Here is a 24,459-nt window from a genome sequence, read left to right as displayed (position 1 = left end):
TGAGCTGAGGAGAGTTGGGATACGTCCTCCGATCGTCCATAGCTCACCAGAGCTCGCCAGAAATGCCCAAAAACCTCGGCTGCTTCCATTTTCTCTCTCCACCGTGAACCTCTGTTTCCGGCCACCATTGTCGACACCGCCGCCGCCAAAATAAAGCCAAGGCTGAGAGGAGTTGATCGCCACTAAGATCAATACCAAGGAAGTCTCGGCTGGCTTCCTCTCCTCGCTACTGGCCGTGATTGCACTCTCCGATGTCGCCAGAGCACCGGACGACGCACCTCTCTCTCTCTCTCTCTCCCTTCTTCCCCGATTTTCTTTCTCTCTCCCGACACTCTCTTCTTTCCTTTCTTTCAATATCGACATTAGGCCCCTGAACTTTTTCTTATCACAATTTGGTCCTTCAGCTTTCTTAATTACTTACAATTTCATCCAGCAGAACTCCAATCTAACCCCTAGACTTTCCTTTAGCCTTTCAATTAAGCCCCTAACTAATTAATTTGGGCCAAACTAGAATTATTGAAAATACACAATTACATATATACCCCTGCCGACACAATTATTTACAAAAAATACCAAACATACAAATTTCCATTAAAACCCCATATTAGTGAGATTATACTTTTTAATCCTCATCCAAAAATAAATTTTCAATTTAGTACTAACACAAAATTAATTCAAATAATCAATTTGCTAAATATTTTCCAACTTAAGATTTAATACCACTAGTTAATTAAAATACCAATTTTTCCAAATTTTTTTTATAAAAATATGCTTATAAATTCTTCCATAATTTTCTAATATATAATTTTAGTTATATAAATATACATTTGGGGAAAATTTGAATAACCAAAAAAAAAAAATTTATTCCTCAAATAATTTACTTAATTAACTCCTTAAAAATCAAACTAATTGGATATGGAAAATAACTCATTTATTTGTCTAACATTAAAATTCAAAATTTGTATTTAAATAATTCCAATTAAACCGAATAAAAATAAAGCTAAAATTAAATTAAATAAAAACTCATTATTAATCATTATGAATATTATTTTTATTAAAGAAAAATTTCGGATATTACATTAACAGAGAAACCAAATGGTGTTAAATGTTGAGTCAAATCTCGATTCCAGGCAAGTCAACTCAAGTCTTTTTTCCAAACTCGGTCAGTGTATTTTATAAATCTCTCTCTCTCTATCTCTCTTCTTTCTTTCCCTTTCTCTTTAAAAATTTGTAAAGCATTACAATACGGTCGCGATCTCAACCAAATATCAAATTCTCTAACCTAATTAGAAAAAGCTTAAATTAGAAAAATAAAATTTACCTTGTCGAATGATAAAGAAATAAAAATACAAAAAGCAAACCTAACCCATAAACAAATTACCTTGTTGCATTTTCTTTCTCCCTTTCTTCTTCTTCTTCTTTCTCCTATTATTATTATTATCTGTAAGTCAAAACCAACCCATATCCCTGTAACCAAGATTTGTAAACATCATTGAGAAGTCTATTATAATTATTGATAAGCATATTATAAGCACCTATTACTCTTGTTGTTTGGTATTTCTACTACAAGTATAGTGGTACTGGTTGTTTTACGATTTGGAAAATGGTGGAGATGACTTTTGGAGTACATGTTTCAGCTCCAACTTTCATTTTCTTTAATTTACTTTTCTTTTGGTCTGTTTATTTCTCTGTCCTTCAACTAGGTAAGTTTTATTTTCCTAATTTAGATTTCTATTTTTTTAAATTGGGTTAGAGAACTTGATTCTTGGTTGAGATTAAAGTTGAATTGTATTGCTTTGCAATTTTTGAAGGAAAAGGAAAAGAAAGAAAAAAGAGAAAGAACTATTTAGAAAATAAAAAGATTGAGTTTGCCAAGGAGACTGAGTTGACTCATCTAAAATCGGGACAAGTTGGAGGACTGGATTTAACATCTAACACCGTCTAATTTTTCTATTAGCTAAAGGGCTTGAATTGTAAGTTTTGAAAACTATAGTGACTTATTTGTATCTAAAAATAGTTGAAGGATAAATGTGCTTCTAGCTATAGACGTTAAGACCATAATTTATGCATATAATTTTATATGATATGAGGAAATTTGATTGTGTTTATGCGTATTTTATAAAATTTTTATATGGATTTACATAGCATTTTATTTCTTGACTTATATGCCTAAATTATTAAGAAAAAAGAAAACAAATTCTAATGCAAAAATGGTCCCTAAACTGGTATTTTGAGTGAGTTTTGGAGTGAATGGAGCTTCAACTGGTCTTACCATCGTCATTTCGACAAGAACCGGAACATGTAAAAGAATTGGAAGAACCGGCTCAAGAATTGGTTTTGAGTTAAACAAGAGTCGAAGGGGCCGTTTCAAACCGATTCTCAAATCAATTCAGTGTAGATAAATGGTTACCGAAATTGAGTGTTTATTCAATAATAAATTTAAAAGATATCTAAACGTGGCAGGATATTTAATATTAATGTTTAAAGATTTTGAAAAAATTTATAAAAATCAAGAATATTTAATTATAACATTTATATAGTCTATAAAATTAAACTAGCATTGAAAAAGTAATTATTTTTTATAGATATAAATTTTTATATATTTTGAATGACTTTTTATTTAGTAGCTTAAATATAAAGTCTCTAAATTCTTTTTTCAATTTTTATTTTCAAAATTTCAATAGATTTTTTATTTTATTCTTGTGGAAGCTCATCTTTTTCTTTTTAAGTTCTCATGCTTAATTGCCGCCATTCAATTTAAAAAAAATTGATTAAAACTCAAAAGCTAAATAAGAATATTTAAAATAAATATAGAAAAGATAAAGGATAAAAAAAAATAAGAATATAACAATTAAATTTGTTTGTTTTTAAATTTATTAAGTCGATTAATTTTCTCATTTTATTTATCTATTTATTTAAAATTAATACCATTCTAATATTTAATAAATATTTATTATAATAATACAATATTGATGGTTTTTTATTTTTATTTTGATGAATATGTCATTTATTTTAAATGGACAAAAATATTATATGTTAATGTTAGATTAAAGTGCCAATTTTTTCTTAAACGTAGAGTCAATAGGCAATTAATTTATATTTTAATTTTCTAGTTAATTTATCCAAGAACTTGGTAAAAGTGCCTAATACATTCCAGTTAATTTATTTAGTGAATACAAAATTTTAATTTGGTTATTGAATGTGAATACTAAATGTCAAATTTTATAAAGATAATTTTTTATCGAATTAGAGTAAAAATATTAATTTTAACATAATTTACTCTAATAATTTAATAAAAATAATTAAATAATAATAAATAGCTAAATATTTTTTCGAATACGCTTTTTTGACCCTAACCCATTCCCATTTTGGGCGGAACAGATCTAAAAAATTAAATTAAATAATATAATCAAACCATATAAGATTATACTTTTATAAAATTAGAATAAAGTCTCTCATTTTGGCAAATATAGTTTAGTCTTAGTTTGTAATGAAAAAATAATACCTTATAAATTTTTTAGTCTCAAATTCGGTTTGGATCTTGACCCAAAAAACTATAAGACATTTAAAAAATGATTTAATTTAATATAATCAAAACATATTTAAGATATTTTTTTAATTTTATAAATCATGTATAATTATCGAGTGAAGATTTGGGACGAGTTACAAACTAATTAAATTATTATTTTTATTAAAACTAAGACTAAATTTTGCTAAAATTATGATTTATTCTATTTTTATAATAACATAAATTTATATGAGTTTGATAATATTATTTAATTTGAAATTTTTAATTAAAAACATCCTCTAATTATTTTTGCTTAATATTATGAATAAATTATGTTAAAATTAAATAATTTTACTTTAACTTAATAAAAATATCATTTTATATAATTGACAACTAGTATAACGTTTAAGAACTAAAATCTCATTTAATTAGATTGAATTGATTATTTTTACTAAATTATTATATAAATTAATGAAAAAAATTAGAATATATATGAATTGTCAATTGAATCCAAATTTAAGAGGCAAATTCGACATTTTAGCAGCGAATGGTATGCATCGCATCTCTCTTTAATTTCTTTTACTGAGGTTTTCGATTTATTAACATTGAAAATTAGAAGAATAACTGAACTTTGAGAAAATTTAAAAATAAATAGAAAAAGAAAAGAAAGGGAAGGAGAAAGAATTTTGGTTTTCAAAAGGGAAGCATTTAAGCCTCTAATTAGTATTTTGACATAAATAAACACCTTTAAAAATATATCCTCAAAGAATAGAAAATGTGCTATGTGATAACAATTTTAAATAATATATTAAAATGCATACAAATAATTTTGGAAAATAAAAATATATATTTAGAAATGAGAAAACATCTCTTAAAATACTCTTTTTATAGAGAGAGACTATTAATTTGAATTTAACTAACCTAGCATAGAAAAAATAAAAGAAAAAGAAAGAGATAAATTTATCTATTCATAGAAAAAAAATCCATGACAAACGAAGAATAATAAAAAAATTGAATTGAAAAAAATGGCGATAGTTTGTGAATAAAATAAAATAAAATAAATAGCAAAAGGAGAAAATTAATAAATAAAATATGAACATTAAGAGTTTTTATTTTTCTTTAGAAATAGGAGAATAAGAGTTAAATGAAATAAAATCTATAAGATATATATAGAAAATGCTAAGTTTACCCATGAGTTTCTATATGATAAAATTTTATAAAATCATATCATATTATTTTCAATGAGAAATAACATATGACATATTCATAAAAATATTAACTTATAAATATTTAGATGTCAGATCAACAAAAAAAATTAAAAAGTTTAAGTAAAATAAATTTTCTTAAATATCTTATTTTAAAAAAAGAAAGATAGAACTTCAAAAAAGAAATTATAAGAATAATTCGTATAAATTAAAAAAAATATCTTAGAAAAAAAAGAAAAAATTATGTAGAAAAGAGAAAGCATATATAAAAAGATTACTTTCATATATATAGAGAAAAATTGTGTCATTTTAGTTGAATTGCTATTGCACAGGTTCATATTTGCATTGAATTCAGAATACAAAAATAATTTTTTTATTATTCTTAGTATATATTTATCTAAATTTAATTTAGATTGTGTCAGACAGGATCTTTATAGATAGTAAAATTATTCTTTAAGAGTCTAAAATTTGAACCCAAAATTTAAAATTTAAACTAAAATTTAAAATTTAATTAGTTAAACTAGAAGAGTCTCTTTTGGATAAAAGTTTTTATTTCTGAATTGTAATATTTTTAAAATTCAAATTTATTCTTTGAAATAAAAAATAAATATTATGACGAGAAATTATAAAATAAAATAGAAATATATACAATTAAAAATAGAAAAAAAGTATAAATTTCAGAACAATTAGAGATTCATAAAAAATTTGAGAAATCAACGAAAATACAACGCAAAGATTGAAGCTTGCTTCTAAATGATCATCTAATAAGCATCAAACCAAACAAAACTGAAAAAGAGAAAAGAGAGAAATATGAATAACAAAAGAAAGAAATATGAAGAAGAGAAAGATAGGAAAATGTTTTCATTATTTCTGCTAATAAGCATCATTAACAAATTTAGCATATTTGCACTTTTTATTCTTTCAAAAATTATAAAGTTAAAGGTATTTTTAATATATATTTTTTTAAGAAAGACTTTTTATTTAAATAAATCAATAGATAATTAATATATTTTTATTAATTTTAAACAATAATAATAATATAATATATATATTATTAAAATATAAAATACTAAATAATACATATATCAAATCTAAATAAATATCTCTTATTTAAAATAAGAATTCTTTATATAAAATAAAAAACTCTCTACATATATATTTTTTATTTTAATTTGATTTTCATAAATAAATATTAAATATTAATTTTTTATTTTTATTTAGTAAAAATATCGAAGTACAAATATCAATTTTTTTATTTATTTTTATATTCAATAAATGTATTAGAAATTATAGAAATGCTCTACATAGCTGCCCGAATCCATCTACTCAGGAAAATGCACCTAGGAACTCTGGGTCATTTTCCATAGCATGCATAACCTCAGGATTAAGGCAAATTTGAAGATCTATATTGCCTTCTTTAGCTCCTGGAAATACAATTATTTTCCCGTCAAACTTGTTCCCAAGCCCACTTCTTACTGCAATTGGTCTTCCCCAACCGAAATCATTACCATAAACATTGAACCGAGGCGAATTGCCTACGCTTAAAGCATTTTTTGAAAGTGCACTTACGGTTCCTAGATTAGGACTCTTTATCCAGGATTCTATGTCGTTCCTTATATTGTCTTCCATGTAACATGCAATGGCCTTGTTCATCTGTAGCGCTGCGTACCCAAGTCCCTGCTGCTCATCTAGCAGCTCTCTTACTTGCGAATTCACTTTCCCAATCAGAAATGCATTTCCAAAATAACCTTTCGGTAATTTTGACTGCAGCATTCTTGATCTAACTTCAATTGGCAGGCGGAAAGTTGTTTCTTGACTAGGGTCGAGTTGTTTGTTTCGAATTACAGATCGCCAAACATGAGCCAAGATTGATTGGAGAGAGGAAATCCTGTCAGTTCCCGCCTCTGCATTTGCTTTTGCTTTCAGCCTCCCAATAGTTTCCTTGCCGAAATGCAATATTCTCTCTCGGAACTGTGGTGGGGTGGACTCATCATCAGTTTTGTTGATTGCGAGAGGCAAACTGATGGGGCAGTAGCTTTCGGCACCACGAAACCAATGTTCGAAGACAGGAAGTTCGGATATCTGATCCGAAACACGAGATATCTCTGACCAAGAATTGATGAAATTCCAGAACGCTGTGCCATCAGCAACTACATGGTTGACAGCGAAGCCTATAAAGACTCCATCGGCTAGCTCTGTAACTTGAATTGCAAGCAATGGTTTCGAAACACCCTCGCCGTTCAGAGGAAAAAAAGAGTGAACGCTCGGAGGAACGTAGACGGGTTCAAGGATATCAGAAACGGTGACACTTTCAGCTACAGCATGAACAAAATGGGCTCCAGCATTATTGCAATCAATAAAGTAACAGATGGTTGTATCGTCCTGTTGGGCGGTTGCTAGGCGGCCTGCAAGAGGAAAGAAGAAATCAAGTGTTCGAGAAAGTGAGGTTTTCAAGTGCTGTATTAAGTTTTCCACTTGCGATGGTTCAGGGTTGGGGAAGAGAAGCCCCTTTTGGATGTATTGAAGCAGGATGAGGCTGACATCACTTGAGCTTAATACCTTTCTTTTTCTCCTTTTATTGTTTTAAAGAATATTTTTTTTTTTATTTTTTAAAGTGAATGTATGAAAATAAAAAAAATAAAAAAAATGATATTTAAAGTGAATATTTTTTTTTATTTTTTAAAGTGAATGTATGAAAATAAAAAAAATAAAAAAAATGATATTTAATTTCTTTTCAATTTTTGTTTGAATGAATACAAAAATATAAATTTACTTATTTTTTTCAATTTTTTGAGAAACGAATGAAATTTTAAAAAAGAGATAAAAATAAGAAAATAAAAAAAATAAATATGATTTTATGTTAAAAGAAGAGTATTTAAGTCAATTTACTATTCAAAATAAATCAAATAAGCACTTTAACCTGTAAAACCGGCTAAAAACAGTATATTAAATATTTTTAATAGATTTATACACTTAATTGAATAAAAAAATTTAAACACTAAAATAAAAAAAATAAAAAAAAATAAAAAATTAAAACACCAAATTTATAATTCCCCCAATTATATGTGAGCTTATTGATCCCAATGACAGGGTTATATTTCCGACAGAATAATATTATTGGCTTGAAGTTAATGGAGTGGAAAATTTTGCAAAGTGAATACTCTATCCATTTAATATTAACAATATCTTTTTTGAATTAAAAGAATTGAGATAATTATTATTTACCACATTTCTATATTATACTAATTATCACTTAATATTTAAAAATATATTCTTTTTATCATTATATTTTATAATTTTATACTAAAAACTCATTTTATTAGAATTATCATTAAACAACCGTTAACTAAGATTTGGTTTTATATTATTTGTCCATTGATCTTTGGTATAAATATACAAATTGCCTCTTATAGTTTATTTATTATACTAAAATCTTCTTATCTAATTTTTGTACAAAAATCAATTTTAATGTCTGCATAAAAATAATTAATTAGTATTTTTTAATTACTCTAATTTTTATTATAATTAAATTTCAGTAAAATTTAAATATTTTAAAGTATTTATATTAATTAGAATATCGAAATTTCATATAATTCAACTTTTAATTGTTAAAATAAAGTAGATAGTATTCTTATTATTAATTTTGTTACTATAAAATTGTAACTTTGTTAAGAAGTCTGAGGATCAAATTATATTTCTTTTTATCAATTTGATTCCTTAATTGCATTAACTTTCAAAACGCAAAGGGATTTTAGTCCAATAAATAAAATGTAGGGGGAAATTTGTACATTATAAAAAAATCAGGAGGCAAATAGTATAAAATCAAATCTAATTAATAATTCTCTAATAGAAACTCCGATGGAAGGAGTTTTTAGTATGAAATTACACATAAAATAATGAAAAAATATTTTTTTTAAATGTTAGGGGATAACTAGTATAATATGAAAAAACACAGGGGGCAAATAGGAATTACTCCAAAAAGATTTTAATTATTTGTCACTTTTATATATCCAAGGCAACATTAATTTTTTCTTTCCTATTTTATCCTTGTGTTGGAAAAGATGTAAATTTGAATTGGTCTTTATATTAATTTGATAGAAAGAATGATTTTCTTCGTGGCGATCTCTAAGAGAAAATGTATATGGAACTACCTCCAAGATATAGACTTCAAATTGAAGGAAGTAAGCAAGTTTGTAAGCTAAAGAAATCTCTGTATGGATTGAAATAATTTCCAAGAGCTTGGTTTGGAAGGTTTACGAGTTCAATGAAAGCCTTTAGCTATAAACAAAATAGTTCTGATCATATACTCTCTTTATAAACATAAGGAAGGAAAAACAACTGTTCTTATCATATATGTTAGTGATATTATTGTAACAATAGATGATGTGGATGAAAAGATAGTCTTACAAAATATCTTTCTAAAGAGTTTGAAATAAAAGATCTTGGCGATCTCAAGTATTTCTTAGGGATTGAGGTACTACGATCTAAGCAAGGTATTTTCTTATCTCAATGGAAGTACACTTTGGACTTGCTTAAAGAAGTCAATATGCTAGCATACAAACTAGTTGATACTCCTGCTAGTGAACAGACTAAGCTCGGCATATTTCCAGATCAAGTTCCTACTAATAAAGAAAGATATCAGAGGCTTGTAAGTCGGTTAATGTATCTTGCACATACTAGAGCAAATTTGACACTCTCTAAGTATAATAAGTCAATACATGCACTCTCCAAGTGAAGATCATATGAAAACCGTTCTTCATTTCTTATAATATTTAAAATCCTCTCCAGGGAAAGACATTATGTACACCAAAGGGAAAACTTTGTACGTTAAAGGTTATACTTATACAGATTGGGCTGGTTCTATTGATGATAGGCGACAATAATAGGTTACTTAAAATTTGTTGGAGACATAGAGAAGTAAGAAGTAAAGTGTTGTAGGTCGGTCAAGTGCAGAAGCTGAGTACAGTGGGATCACTAAAGGTGTTTGTGAGTTGCTTTGGATCAACAATTTACTACATGAACTCTGAGTTCCACATATTAGTCCTATAAAACTATATTGTGTAACAAAACTGCGTGTGATATAGCTCATAATCTAGTTTAGCATGATCAGAAAAAATATGTGGAGATAGAAAAATACTTTATTAAGGAACAATTAGAAGCCAAGATAATTGAAGTTCCTCATGTCCGATTTGAAGATCAACTCGCCGATATCCTTTTCAAAGCAGTATAAAGTAAATTTTTTTATCGAGTATTAGACAAGTTGGGTATGTAGAATCCTTATGCACCAACTTGAGGGGGAGTGTAGAAAATTTATTTTGTTATTTATCTCCTAAACTGTGTATATCTCTTGTATTTATATCTTATCATATATGTTCCTATCTTTTAGGAATATTTATTTTTTTTCTAGTTTATATTGTAATCGGAGTCTTGTAAAGGAGAGTCTATATAAATCTTTATACTTGAGTAGTTCAACAAGAATGAATATTGAATTAAGTTTCCTTACAGACCTTTATGTTTTTTGGTCCTGGTAATCATACCTCGTGATTCGGTGTTGCAACCCGATTTTCCGATAAAATCAAAGGCTTCTTCTTGAATTCAATTTTTTGAAGTAACAAATTCAAGATCTCAGGACTTGATCCTTCTATTAACTCTGTGTTAATAGAGAATTATTCTTCTTTGTTCTTCTCAAGCACACTACTATATATTTTATTTCTTATAGGCAGGCATGAATTCATTATTAAAATTAAAGTCGATCTTTATAATTCGATTTTGTAATATTCTTTTTAGATAAATATTGATATGATGAATCAATTAAGAATATTCTACTTCAATATAACAATGTTAGAAAAATAGGCTAAAAAACTGATGGCATTATAAATTGAAATGAAAATGAAAATACTTATACTAAAAGATTAAAATATTATTACCTATGGATATTAGATCCATGAAATTGCGATCAAATCTGTTCCAACAAATAGAGGCAGTGTGGCCTCCTTTATCACAAAGTTGACACATGAGTTTGTTTCCATTATTTCTGCCTCCTCTTCTGTGAAATCCGCCTCTAGCACCTCTGTTGCTGTAGTTTGATCGATTTTGCCCTCTGTCATTGTTGGAATTAAATGGCCTGTTGCTGGTGTTGTTCATTGCAAAGTGAGCAGTGGCATAATTCAAATTAATACCCTATGTTTGATAGGTATTGAGTTGCTCTAAACTACTTTCATATGTCAACAAGGTTGTTTGCAATTCAATCCAGGATACTGACTCTTTGTCAGTAAGAAGAGTGATAATTGGAGTGTACTCTGTGTCAAGACCACTTAAAATTTGAACAATTAGTTCAGATAAAGGTATTGGATTACCTGCCAGGGCAAGGTTATCAGCAATAGCTTTCATGGTTGTCAGATATTCCTCCATCTTCATTCCTCCTGAAGATAATTTGTGCGATCAAGTTTGATTGCGTTGTATTGAGTGGGTAAACTTCTGTTTTGTAATCTGGATAAAATATGCGGTTCAGTTGAGCTTGGAGTTCTTGGAGGAGTGGCCATGATTGGTGTTTGATTGAAGAAATTTTCTAGGTAAAGGCTCTGACACCAAGCCAAAAAAAAAGATAGAACAACAAAAGTAATAGCTAAAAAAATAAAGATATAACAATAGACGTAATTGAATAATGCAGCTCTATATATTTTTACTGATATTTCATTCCTGTGTTTATATAAGAAGATGCAAACTACTTGACATAAATTAAAGGGAATACATGAAGGATTCTTAGGCAATGAAATAAGAACAACTAACGTATACATGACTAAGTAAACAAGCAAGAATTTTGGCTGAAGATTTGGTACCAAGGTTGAGCACTTCAAACAGTAACAGAAATAGCAACAATCAGGTTGCTGTTTTAACTTGCGCAAGCTAAGGAAGAAAAGCAGGAATGTAGCCAGACGTGACGAGAGCCTTGTTATCATTGAAGTACTGATAAAACAACAGCAGAAGAGGTGGTCCATGTCATTTGGAAAGAGAAGAGTTGTCGGATTTAGAAAGCAGAACAAATGTTTTACATTAATATTTTATTTTTTACTTTCAATTTATTTTTGGATAAAAATAACAAAGAAAAATGCAATATAATTTGCAAGAGAAAAACATATAATAAATAATACATATTGAAACAAATGTATCTTTTTTAGTATTCGAAGTGCATGAACCGTTCTTATAGTAAGGGTAAGTTCACCACGAGGTCGATCTCTCAAGGAACTATGAGACCACTTATTATAAAGACTAATTATCAACACAAAACAATAAAAGTAAATCTAAACACTCTAAATCAGTATGTTGAGAGGGTAATATTCATAAAGTAAAGTAACTATACAATAAATAGATATGCAATGCAAATGCAAATGCTTATGATATAAAACTATATTCTAAAAATAGTATTTAGTCTAGCCATTTACTTAGTAATCTATTTGTTTTACTTTAAGCCTAGATCTAATGAATGAAATGGTGATGTGTCTTTTTTCCTAAGTCACTCAAGCTAATGATGCAACCTAGGCTTCTTATACCAACATAGATTAAAGTAAAGATGATGTTTCTAATACTTTTAAACCTAAAGATTTTCATAACAATTACTATTGCTAAATTAATATGATGGTTAACTAACAATAATAACTGAAACTAATAAAGATATGAAGGTAAAGAAATCATTCATTAAATAAATAAATAACAAGGTTCATACAAAAGTAAAAAGATTAAATTAAACACTTATGAAAACTAGCCTAACATATTTAACCCAATGATCATGGTATTAAATAGAAAGACATAAAACAATAAAATAAAAAGCTCCCTCAAGATCTAGAATTTCTTCAAGTAGGAAGAAGATTGGTCCTCAGTCTCCACTTCTTGAAAAACTCCTTAGATCCTAAAAGAACAATGAAAACTAAAACTAAAGTGTCTATGGAAAACTGTAGATAATTATGGGGAGAATAATGGTGGACATGTGTAAAGAGCAGGTAGGAGAAAACTCCCCTCCTTCTCTTTTCCTTCTTCTTCCTTCTTTCTCGAATTAGGTTTTTATATAGATATATAAAGAGGAGAGTCCTCCTCTAAATAAATCTCTCTAAAGATAAGTATACTAATATAAGTCTATCTAATAGATAAGACTTAAAGTATCTTAATCTCGACCAAATATTATCCTATAAATAACTCTTAATATAAATCCTAATAATTATACAAAATATCTAAAATATCCCTTGGGCCTTGTAAGTAGTAGTCCATGTGTCTTAATTTTGGGCCTTGATACGAACATGTCCCATTAAGCTTCTTTTAGCTCCATATTTTTCTCTTTTTGCTAATATTTCTGAAAATAGACAATTAAGCTTAAGTGAGGTAAAAACACATATTTTCAATATTATATATATATAAATATATCAGTAAAGCTCTAAAAATCCTTAAATATCTATACATAATTTGGACCGATCAAATACTCCCACACTTAAAACTTTTACTTGTCCTCAAGTAAATAGTAACTGAAAATTAACTTTTGCAAAAATCTTGAAGAACATTCATACTCAACTTAAAGATATTATTCAAAAGAATCTCACTAATGCAAAGATCATGTCAATCCAAGAACATTTGAATCATAATAATTTTCTTTAAAAATATAACCTCAATCATTGTTAATCAAAAGTCTCAAGCATCCAATCCTTTACACCTGTTTCACAACAAGTAGTCTAACGCATCTTCAAATGATACAATTATGATGTATAATCTAAATCATTATAACCCTATTCAAAAAGGTAAAATCTTCATTCATAAACAAGAGATCAATAGGCATTTATTACTTGTTTTTGAAGCTCTTATACTTTTTTTCTTTTCTTTATATCCCTTGGATTTTACTTTTTGATACTTGGGGTATTTGTTTCTTTTTTGATTGAAGTGTTTCTTTCAAACTTGGCTTCCTTTGTTCATTAGATCAAAGAGTTTGTTCTTGATCTTAAAAGAAAGGATTGAAGTCCCTTTGGAATTGAGAATATTGGTCTTGATAATGAGGTTGATTTGATTTCTCAATAATTGTGGTGGGTTTTGGCCATTATATTTCCAAGAAAAATTTGGATGGTTTCTCCAACCTGTATTATATCTGTTGGAATAAGGGTCATTCAAAGGATGCATGGGTAGGTAAGAATTCATCAAATTTGTTTGGTCATACATATTTCCTATATAATTATCAAAAGATGAAAAAAAATTAGCACCATGACAATAAATACCACAAATACCACATACCTCATTATTTGGTGAGTTTTTTTTTATTGAAGTAAGAATTTTAACTTGCTTAGTCAATTCAGCCAATTGCATGACCATCTCACTATTAGCTGCCACTTCATTTACTTCTACTCTCTTTGACCTCACACTCTTTTGTTGAGAATTGGCTCCTAACATCTCAAAGATGTCATAAACCTCATCAGCTGTCCTTTCTAACATAGTACTCCCAGGTGCATTATCAACCATACATTGATATTGGTATGTCAACCCATCATAAAATAATTAGCTGATTATTGGGAGTGGAAATCCATGGTGTGGGCATTGCAATAAAAGTGCTTTGAAGCGATCCCATGCTTCATGAAAAGATTCAGCATTTTTTTGATAAAAATTAAAAAATTCACCTCTTAATTCTTTGGTCTTTTGCTGTGAGTAAAATCTACTCATAAACTTTTGATAAACTTCATCCCATTTTCTCAAAGAAATAGTAGGCAACGATATTAACCAAGTTTTTGCTCTATCTTTCAATGAATAAGGGAAACACCTCATTCTTAGTTGATCCTCATTAAATCCAGATAATGGAAAAGTATGAACTATGGCATAAAATTCTCTAATGAACGTTAATGCATCCTCAGTAGGCATACCATAAAATGAAGGAAGTATATTAAAATGAATGCTCTTAAGTTCATAATTCCTAGATGCATCACCTAGAACTATGCATGAAGTAGTTTTGCTAATTGTAGACAGTGCATAATCTTTCATAGTTATTCGCCTTTCAACTCCTATTTCTCTTGGTGGGTTTGCCATGATATCAACTTCTTCTTTTGATTCTTCTTCTAGTTGTTTCCTGCTAAGCATATAAAACAAAAAGAAATTTCAGATTAAAAAAAAAACTTAAAAATATAATTTACAAACAAAACAAAACAAATCACAAAACACAAAATAAAAAAATAAAAACACATAAACAAAATAAATCATAAAACAAAAAAAGAACTAACAAATACAAGACACTTTTGATAATAAATCAATATAATAAATTTGGATATAGTTCCCTAGCAATGGCGCCAAAAACTTGATGTATCTTCTTTAGTACTTGCAAGTACACGAACCGTTCCTATAGTAAAGGTAAGTTCACCACGAGGTCGATCTCTCAAGGAACTATGAGCCCACCTATTATAAAGACTAATTATCAACACAAAACAATAAAAGTAAATTTAAACACTCTAAATCAGTATGTTGAGAGGGTAATATTCATAAAGTAAAGTAACTAAACAATAAATAAATATACAATACAAATGCAAATGCTTATGATCTAAAACTATATACTAAAAACGGTATTTAGTCTAGCCGTTTACTTAGTAATATCCTTGTTTTACTTTAAGCATAGATCTAATGAATGAGATGGTGATGTGCCTTTTTCCCTAAGTCACTCAAGCTAATGATGCAACCTAGGTTTCTTATACCAACATAGATTAAAGTAAAAATGATGTTTCTAATACTTTTAAACTTAAAGATTTGCATAACAATTACTATTGCTAAATTAATATGATGGTTAACTAACAATAATAACTGAAACTAATAAAGATATGAAGGTAAAGAAATAATTCATTAAATAAATAAATAACAAGGTTCATACAAAAGTAAAAAGATTAAACTAAACACTTATGAAAACTAGCCTAACATATTTAATCCAATGATCATGGTATTAAATAGAAAGATATAAAACAATAAAATAAAAAGCTTTCTCAAGATCTAGAATTTTTTCAAGTAGGAAGAAGATTGGTCCTCAGTCTCCATTTCTTGAAAAGCTTCTTAGATCCTAAAAGAACAATGAAAACTAAAACTAAATTATTTATGGAAAACTGTAGAGAATTATGGAGAAAATAATGGTGGACATGTGTAAAGAGCAGGTAGGAGAAGACTCCACTCCTTCTCTTTTCCTTCTTTTTCTTCTTCTTCCTTCTTTCTCGAATTAAGTTTTTATAGAGATATATATAAAGGAGAGTCATCCTCTAAATAAATCTCTCTAGAGATAAGTATACTAATATAAATCTATCTAATAGATAAGACTTAAAAGTATCTTAATCTCCACCAAATACTATTCCATAAATAACTCTTAATATAAATTCTAATAATTATACAAAATGACTAAAATGTCCCTTGGGCCTTGTAATTAGCAGTCCATGTGTCTTAATTTTGGACCTTGATACGAACATGTCCCATTAAACTTCTTTTAGCTCCATATTTTCCTCTTTTTGCTAATATTCCTGAAAATAGACAATTAAGCTTAAATGAGGTAAAAGTATATACTTTCACCATTTTATATATACAAATATATTATTATAGCTCTAAAATACCTTTAAATATCTATACATAATTTGGACCAATAAGAAATCATCAAATATTGCCAACAAATTTGCATTTTCCGTAATATATGGCAAAAAGTCATTTGATAAAAGGGTTAGGTGTAGACATTTTGCAAAGTACACCTGAGAGAACGATTGATAATCAAAATTATCTTCCGCACCTCTCATGGGTAACGTGATTGTGAAAGATTTTGGGCAATGGGCCAAATTCAATTCGTTAATAGTCAACAATGACGATTTGCAAATAATTAACAAATTGAATGACATGAATCCCACTAACACATTGATAATGATAAATGAAAAGGACATTTAAAAAAACAAAACCAAAAGAAATGAGTGTAGATGTTAACATTTAAAAACGACCCTATTTTCTAAACTTAGAAAATTTAGGTTTTGAAAAAAAATAAACACACTCTAAAATCATAAAAATACAATGGAAAAGCCATATAAATCAGTACCAAAGAATCTTCTAGCTTTAGATTTAGTAATTTGTACTTTTATAATGATCGAATTTCAAACTCAAAATTTTATAAATTTATTTGTAGTATTTTTTGCCATTTTAAGTGCGTTTGTTTGCCCGATGTGCTAAATATAAATTTTTTTAAATAAATTTCATTTAATTATATGAAATATGTAATATTTTAATTTTAATTTAAAAAATTATATAAATAATAAAAGAAATTAAATTATTATAGATTCTTAGATAAACTGATATAGTTTTATTAAATTAAATATAAAGTCAATTAATGAATTAAAAATTAAGCTACTGAACTAAATAAGTTGGGAAAGGTATAATTAATGAACTAGGAATGAAAGTGAGTTTAAAGAATTGAGCTGAAAACAAAGTAACATAAGCTAAAAGCCAGAGATTAGTAAGATAAGAATTTAAAAGCATTAAATGCATTTGATGTGAAACAATTGATTTACAGTGAAGCAGTAATTGAAAAGCTTAAGAAATTGATTGCATAAAAGACTTACAAGAATATAAATGATTGCTGAGGAATGTAATTAAATTGAAAGCTTAAACTTACTAAATAAATAAATCCTAAAAATTGCTATGCTTAAAATAAAGTTTATAGACGGTGTTTATTTTGATTTGACGATTGACGGTTTAGATAGACTGACTCGCTGCAAACTATCTATCTTGCCTTGTTCTCTAAAAGATACTTTTCTATTTATAGACATTTATGGCTTGAACGCTTTTTGCACAGCTTCACTTCCTTGGCTTGTTCCTAAATAAATTTCACCATATTGTATTAACATGCTTGTAACTTCCACATTCTGACATGTAGAGTAAATATAACTGATAATTTAAATCTTTACTTGCAAGTGCACAAGACAATTATAGTATAAGATTATCAATTAAGATCGATCCCACGAGGATAAAATAATATTTAAATTAAAAAAAATGTACAGATAAAGTTGTTGATTTATAAGTAAAGATAAAAAAATTACGAAAACAATTAAAATAAAGAGATTGATAAGATTTTAGAGTACTAGAAATATGAATTTCATCTATTGGAATTAATTATGGTTATCAATTCTAGAATTTATTCTTGAACGCAATTATTCCAAAAATATGTTAATTTTCTTTCAAGTTATTAACCTGTATCTAATCAAGCAATTATCAATTTTCAAAGATAATTACCTAAGTAAATCCATTAAGCAACAAGTCTTACATCACTACAACCAGATATATTTTTTTATCTAATTTATTGTGTTTATTCTTCTAGATCTAGATATGTATTTCTCCTACCAATTCATTATACAAATCCCAATATAAAAACACTATGGTGACCAATCAAAGCATTCGCAATAATCTCAAGAATAATAAATGAAGAATTAAACAAACTCTATATTAATTTCATAATCGAAAATCCAATTGACTACATCCTTCTCTCTAGAATGAGAGTTCGTTATTCATATTCATTAAACAATGAAAATAAATAAAAGTTAAAGAAAACATAATTTCAGAACAGATGTATTTGAATCTTGAAGTTTTAAAGGCTTCTTGAATCTCATCGCAAATCTTGTTCTTTGTCGAAAACAATATGTTTTTTTCTCTCTTCTCCACTGTCTCCTCTAAAACCAAGTAATAAGATGTATTTATAGTCTAAAGTTAGGATTGTCTTTTTAAAACCATCAAAAGTCCTTTAAAAATATAATTAAACAAACATTAAGTGCGTATCCGTTCTCAACTGGTTATGATGGTTTTTTTTCCTTAGTGAACTGGTCGTAGAGCCGATTCACTATACTTCCCTTATGTTATGGACCGGTTTTGTCAACTGGTCCTGGCTCTTTTCTCTTCTAGAGCCGGTTGAAAGGCCGATCATAGTTAGAGTTGTAATCGAACCAAGCCGAACTAAACATCAACAAGTTCATGCTTGGTTTATTTAATTCTGGTAAAAGCTCGAGCTCGGCTCAACCTTTTATAATTGAGCTCGAGCTTGGCTCGTTTGAAAATAATTAGGCTCGCGAATAGCTTGAGCTCGGCTCATAACTATCTCGGTTCGATGAATAGCTCGAGCTCGAGCTCAAATTTGCTTTCAATTTGATTACTATTTATAAATATAAACGTAAATTCAATCTAAAATTTTAATTAAATTAAGATTTTCTCAAAGAAATCATATAATCCAATACCAACACTTCACTCTATTGATTTCAAGATTCGAGTTGGACAAATATGAGATATCTAAGAACTAAAAAGTATGAAATTGAAAAGAAAATACTTTGTGTTAAGGTTAAGATATATATAAGGTTTCGCAATAATGACAAACCACTGACTATATTCATTTAGGCACAATTTTTGATTTTTTTCTTTCTATGCTAATGCATGATTAGTCATGACCTATTATATACTAAATAAGGTTTTAATAATAAATATTTTTTTATTAAATTAATATAATTAAAGAATGCATTTAGAATGTCTTTATCGTCGTAAAAATATAATTAAATTTTATAATACATAATAATTCATAAATAAAATAAAAACTCTAATAACGAGTCAACTTTATATTATCTAGTTTAAAAATACTTATTTTATTAAATTGTTATATAATATATATATTTATTTTTTATTATTTTTGTTGCAATTCTTACTAATAGTAATAGCTACATTTAAATGTTGTAGTTATATTATTATTATTATTATTATTATTATTATTATTATAATTATTATTATTATTTTGAATTCGAACTTGAGCCTATAAATGAGCATGTTCATGAACTTTATAAACGAGCGAGATTAAGAACCTATTCGCAAGCATTATAAATGAATCGAGCTCAAGCTCGAGCTCACGAGCCTATTCGTGAGCCAGTAAATGAGCAGGATCGTGAGCTAATGAACCAAACTCTGTCAAGATCGAGCTCGGCTCAATAAGATTATTGAGCTCGAGCTTGGCTCCTTTAAATTAACGAACGACTTTGAACTAACATTTTATCCATCCAAGCTTCAAATAGCTCGCGAGACGTTTGGTTCATTTACAGCCCTCATCAAAGTAGCTCATAGCTTCCTTATCTTTAACTGGTCATTGAACAGTTCTACTTTCCTAAACCGGTCTTGGGCCAGTTTAACTTGCAAATTCCCATTTTCTCACATGTATTCTCTCTAAATGAATCAAGGATCGATTCATATTCTCAATTGCTTCAATTCTTTGTAGAAATATCATCAAAATCTTTGAGATATATAAGGAACTTTAATTATATCATTAGTTTGAGCAATTAAAGAGAATGAACAACACCTCTCATTCTTTAAATCTGTACTTAATAATATAACAAGAGTAGTACTAAGTAATTTGACAGACTAGATACTATATTTATCATATATTTTCTTAGAGCATAAACATCCGTATTTTACTTTAAGTATGTTTAGATCTACTTTTAAGTGTTTTGCGTTTATAATTAGTTTATATAATAAGTAACTTCACGTTCCTTTGAGAGATCAACTTTAGAGTGTTCACCGCTTTATTATTAATATGGTTCGTGCATTTACAAGTACTAAGTTTTGACACATTATTTAAACCTCTATTTAAAAAAATATTTTTAAATCTTTTTAGTCCAATTTAAGTAGCAAGAACGTTTATTTTTATGAGTGACGTCCTCTCCTACACACTAAATAAATTTTTATTTTTATATTGTGTATAATCCATGCTCCGTTAGCCCTTTCGTGAATTAAAAAATAGTTTGATAATAAATTCTAAAATTTTTATTAATTAATTGCTTTCTGTTATCTTCGTCTCTCTCGAACTCTCAGAGTTCTTTTTCTTTTATTCTTTTTTTCTTCCTGTAAATAGTTTTCTTTCAACCTCTCGGATTAATGTAATTGAAAACTTTCTTTAGTTTATTCTATCTTGTTCTTATCATCAATTTATAAGCAATTACAAAATTTAGGTTTGTGTTAAAAAAATGATAATAACGATTTAGGGGTCACGAGACTGTCTACTGCGAAAGGATTATTCGAATTTCTGTTAAGTGATGGCTTGGCCATCAGTTTTGTTAGGCTGCTGTTGCTTTGTCGTACTTAGCCTGGTTATGTCTTTTTCCATTTAAAGGTTTGTGGTCTCACATGCTAAATAGTCTCATCTAAAAACTAAGAATTCGATTATAAAGTTAAAAAAAGTATTGAGAATTTGTATACGTATTCTTTTATGCATATGTTATTTAGAATTAATTAGTTAACCTCTACGTTAGTATCTCACATGGAATATCAGATTTATAATATAATTATTCTAATTAATAATGATATAATTTTTATATATTTCATTTATACATTAAATGGATGAATGACTGAATTTTAAATAGTGAAATATGTGTTAAAATATGCAACAATAATGTGTAAAATACTCACATATCTATATCACTCCCTTATTAATTGTAGTGTACGCACCGACACCAATTTGAAATGATAAATATAATTTGACCAGCGTCCATGCATGTTGAGCAGCCGGTTTAGACTAACCAAATTTTGATGGCAAAACTAATGTATTTGGAAAATTATTACCTGCAGATAAGAGGCCCAACTCATTTCCATGGTTAGCTTACGGCTACTATAAGTTAAACGAATGAAAATTTTAGACTAAACCCAGAAAGAAAAAACATCAAATCCATGGCTTCTCTTTGGCAACTTTCTCTTCTTTTACTATTCCCTCTGTTATTTTTCTTCTTGAAAAGGAAACTACAAGCTAAGACTCGTATAAAGAATCATCCCCCAGGCCCTCCTAGCCTTCCAATTATCGGCAATTTTCACCAACTTGGAGTATTGCCTCATCAATCTTTGTGGCAACATTCTAAGAAATACGGTCCTGTCATGCTCGTAAAACTTGGTCGTGTTCCTACTGTTATCATTTCTTCTTCAGGAGCAGCAAAGGAACTCTTCAAAACTCATGATCTGAACAGTTGTAGCAGACCTCTTTTGACTGGTAGCGGAAAGCTATCTTACAACTATCTTGATATAGCTTTTACACCTTATGGAGATTACTGGAGAGATATGAGAAAGCTTTGTGTTCTTGAACTCTTTAGTGCTAAAAGAGTGCAGTCTTTTCAATTCATTAGAGAACAAGAGGTGTCTTTGCTAATTGATTCCATTTCTAAATCTTCTTCTTCTTGTCCTGTAGATCTGAGTGAAAAAGCTATGACCCTTACTGCTAATATAATATGTAGAGCAGCTTTTGGCAAAAGTTTCCAAGAAAGAGGATTAAACCATGAAAGATTTCAAGAAGCAATTCATGAAGGTTTGGCTATGTTGGGGAGTTTTTCTGCAGCTGATTTCTTCCCTTATGTAGGTTGGATTGTTGATAGAATAACTGGTCTCCATGCAAGACTCGAAAGAAACTTTCAAGAATTTGATACTTTCTATCAGAAGATCATTGATGATCACATCCAAAAAGGAAGAAAAGACGGGAGTCAACAAGTAGAAGATATTATTGATGTTTTGCTTGAACTGGAAAAATCTCACCGTGAAGAATTTGGAGCTTTTCAATTTTCCAAAGATCATATTAAAGCTATTCTTATGGTAAGCCAAATAATTCTTTGTTCTTTTTCACTCTTCTATTTATTTATTAGAGGAATAATGCATCTTACAGAAATAGAGTGTCATATTTTCTTAATGATTTTTATCATAAAAGGATTAAGAAATAAGTATAAAAAAGTACGACGTGGTTTAACTGTTTTACAATTTTTAATAATGTGTTTTTTTCTTTCAAATAAAAAAGTATGTGGTTATAAATCACAAAAACAAAGTATCTCGCCGTTAAAAAAAATTATATTCGTAAGAATTTAGCCATTTTTATTTCGATTAGCCATCATTATTAGATATTGCTCGTATTTGATAACTTTTAATTTTATTTTTTGATCAGCAAATTGCAATTTAAAAAATTTCTAATATGATGGAATCGATTTGATAGTTAAATATCAACATTCCAAGTTGTTAAATTCTAAATTCAAACATAAACAACGTAATAATTATAGATGATCGGAGTAAAAATAGTTGAATCCTTACAAATCGAGATTTTTTAATAGTAAAATACTTTTTTATCACAATTTGTAACCACATACCTCTTTTTATTTAAAATTTAAATGTATATATTAAAAATTATTAAATAATAAAATTACATAATACTTTTTTATACTTATTTCAAATATTAACTCTCACCGTTAATAATCATAAACTAAAATTTAAATGTCTTTGCACTCTCAACTACTAAGAGGCCCATTCTTGCAATAGAGGACAAGTTGAAGTAAAGAGCTCCTAGTGTAATGTGGTTTTATTTTAAGAAAAAGTGATGAAAAAAAGTAGAAAAATGTGTTAGTTTTAGAAAGTTACATTTCTTTAGCTTTTAATTGACTATGTTACAAAATTCTTTATTCAGAATATTTTCTTGGCTGGAGTGGACACTGGAGCAATAACCTTAGCATGGGCTATGACAGAACTTATTAGAAACCCAAGAGTGATGAAAAAAGCACAAGAAGAAATAAGAAGTTGCATCGGAGATAAAAGAAAAGTATCTGAAATTGACATTGAAAAGTTTGGATACTTAAAAATAGTATTGAAAGAAACTTTGAGAATACACCCACCAAGTGTGCTACTAATTCCAAGGGAAACTATGGCACAATTCAGCATCAATGGGTATGATATTTATCCCAAAACTCGAATTCAAGTAAATGTATGGGCGATGGGAAGAGATCCAAAAATATGGAAGAACCCTCAAGAGTTTTATCCTGAGAGATTCTTAGACAGTTCTATTGATTATAAAGGGATGAATTATGAACTGTTACCATTTGGTGGTGGAAGGAGAGGCTGCCCCGGTATAACTATGGGAATGACCACTGTAGAACTTGCACTTGCAAATCTTTTGTTTTATTTTGATTGGAAATTGCCTTATAATATGAAGATAGAAGATATCAACATGGAAGAAGCACCTGGTCTTACTATCCATAAAAAAGAACCTCTATTGCTTGTGCCAACTATATACCAACCAGTGTCAAAAAACTGATCATGTAATAGCTAGTTAGTTAATTATAGCTAGGAAATAAGCTCTAATCTGTGCATTAATAATGTAAACTAAAATGCACCAATAAATAATTTATTTTATTTGTGAAAGTACTTTTATAAGATGCTTTTGCCTCTGTGAATCGGATACGAAGTATTTTATAATTAGATGCTACAAGCAGAAAGATGAAGCATCGAGTGTTCGACGTAGGTTTTAAAGCACCTGCATTTTGCAGTCCCAGCTCTTGTTTATCCACTGCCACATATCATGATATGGATGCAACGCGTATACTACTTTCCAAGAGATGCAACAGGAGTTTCCAGCCCAGACCCAGATACAGTTGGACAAACAGAAGGCCATGCCATAATAGCAGATGGAGGAACTGAGGGTAATGAGGCAGTGGTATATGCAGGCAGAGATGCAGAGGCAAATGCGAGAGGAGATGTAACAGTTAATCGCAGAGATGGCATGTGAAACTTTCAGCTCCAATTCATCCTCCATCTACAATTCCATCTACCACTGGTGACACCTCAAATGAGGAGATTAGAATTAGATGTTTAATTTTATCTTGTTTGTGTTTTTTAGAGTACAGCTAAGGGGCTTAAATTATAAGTTTTAAAAACTTCAGTGACTTATTTATACCTAAATAT

General features: G+C 28.4%; 2 protein-coding genes and 1 non-coding gene across 3 annotated transcripts; 2 read left to right on the top strand and 1 right to left on the bottom strand.

The window, feature by feature from the left end:
• Positions 1–6,039: 6,039 nt before the first annotated feature.
• On the bottom strand, positions 6,040–7,293 carry LOC125370019 (uncharacterized acetyltransferase At3g50280-like; the record flags this gene model as incomplete). The annotated part of the gene is made up of 1 exon (XM_048373587.1): positions 6,040–7,293. A coding segment is annotated over one exon (1,254 nt), but the record flags the coding sequence as incomplete, so codon positions are not given.
• A 6,970-nt stretch (positions 7,294–14,263) lies between these two features.
• LOC112535503 lies at positions 14,264–14,371 on the top strand. Its single transcript, XR_003079621.2, has one exon. It is a non-coding gene; the product is annotated as a small nucleolar RNA R71 (small nucleolar RNA).
• Positions 14,372–21,327: 6,956 nt separating this feature from the next.
• LOC8268794 (cytochrome P450 71B10) lies at positions 21,328–23,919 on the top strand. The gene is made up of 2 exons (XM_002523189.4): positions 21,328–22,332; positions 23,189–23,919. Exons 1-2 carry the CDS (start codon positions 21,427–21,429, stop codon positions 23,810–23,812), a joined length of 1,530 nt encoding a protein of 509 aa, XP_002523235.2. The 5' UTR covers positions 21,328–21,426; the 3' UTR covers positions 23,813–23,919.
• The last annotated feature ends 540 nt before the right edge of the window (positions 23,920–24,459 follow it).

Source organism: Ricinus communis, chromosome 1, assembly GCF_019578655.1.
Source record: "Ricinus communis isolate WT05 ecotype wild-type chromosome 1, ASM1957865v1, whole genome shotgun sequence".
Classification (NCBI taxonomy): domain Eukaryota; kingdom Viridiplantae; phylum Streptophyta; class Magnoliopsida; order Malpighiales; family Euphorbiaceae; genus Ricinus; species Ricinus communis.
Note: the sequence above shows the minus strand (reverse complement) of the source record. Positions and strands in the feature narration are given on the sequence as shown.

What these genes read in the sequence shown, in the direction of transcription:
- LOC8268794 (XM_002523189.4), top strand. Translation starts at nt 21,427, where the DNA reads ATGGCTTCTCTTTGGCAACTTTCTCTTCTTTTACTATTCCCTCTGTTA. An exon ending in ATATTAAAGCTATTCTTATG is followed by an intron (nt 22,333 to 23,188) that starts GTAAGCCAAATA and finishes TTCTTTATTCAG; the next exon opens with AATATTTTCTTGGCTGGAGT.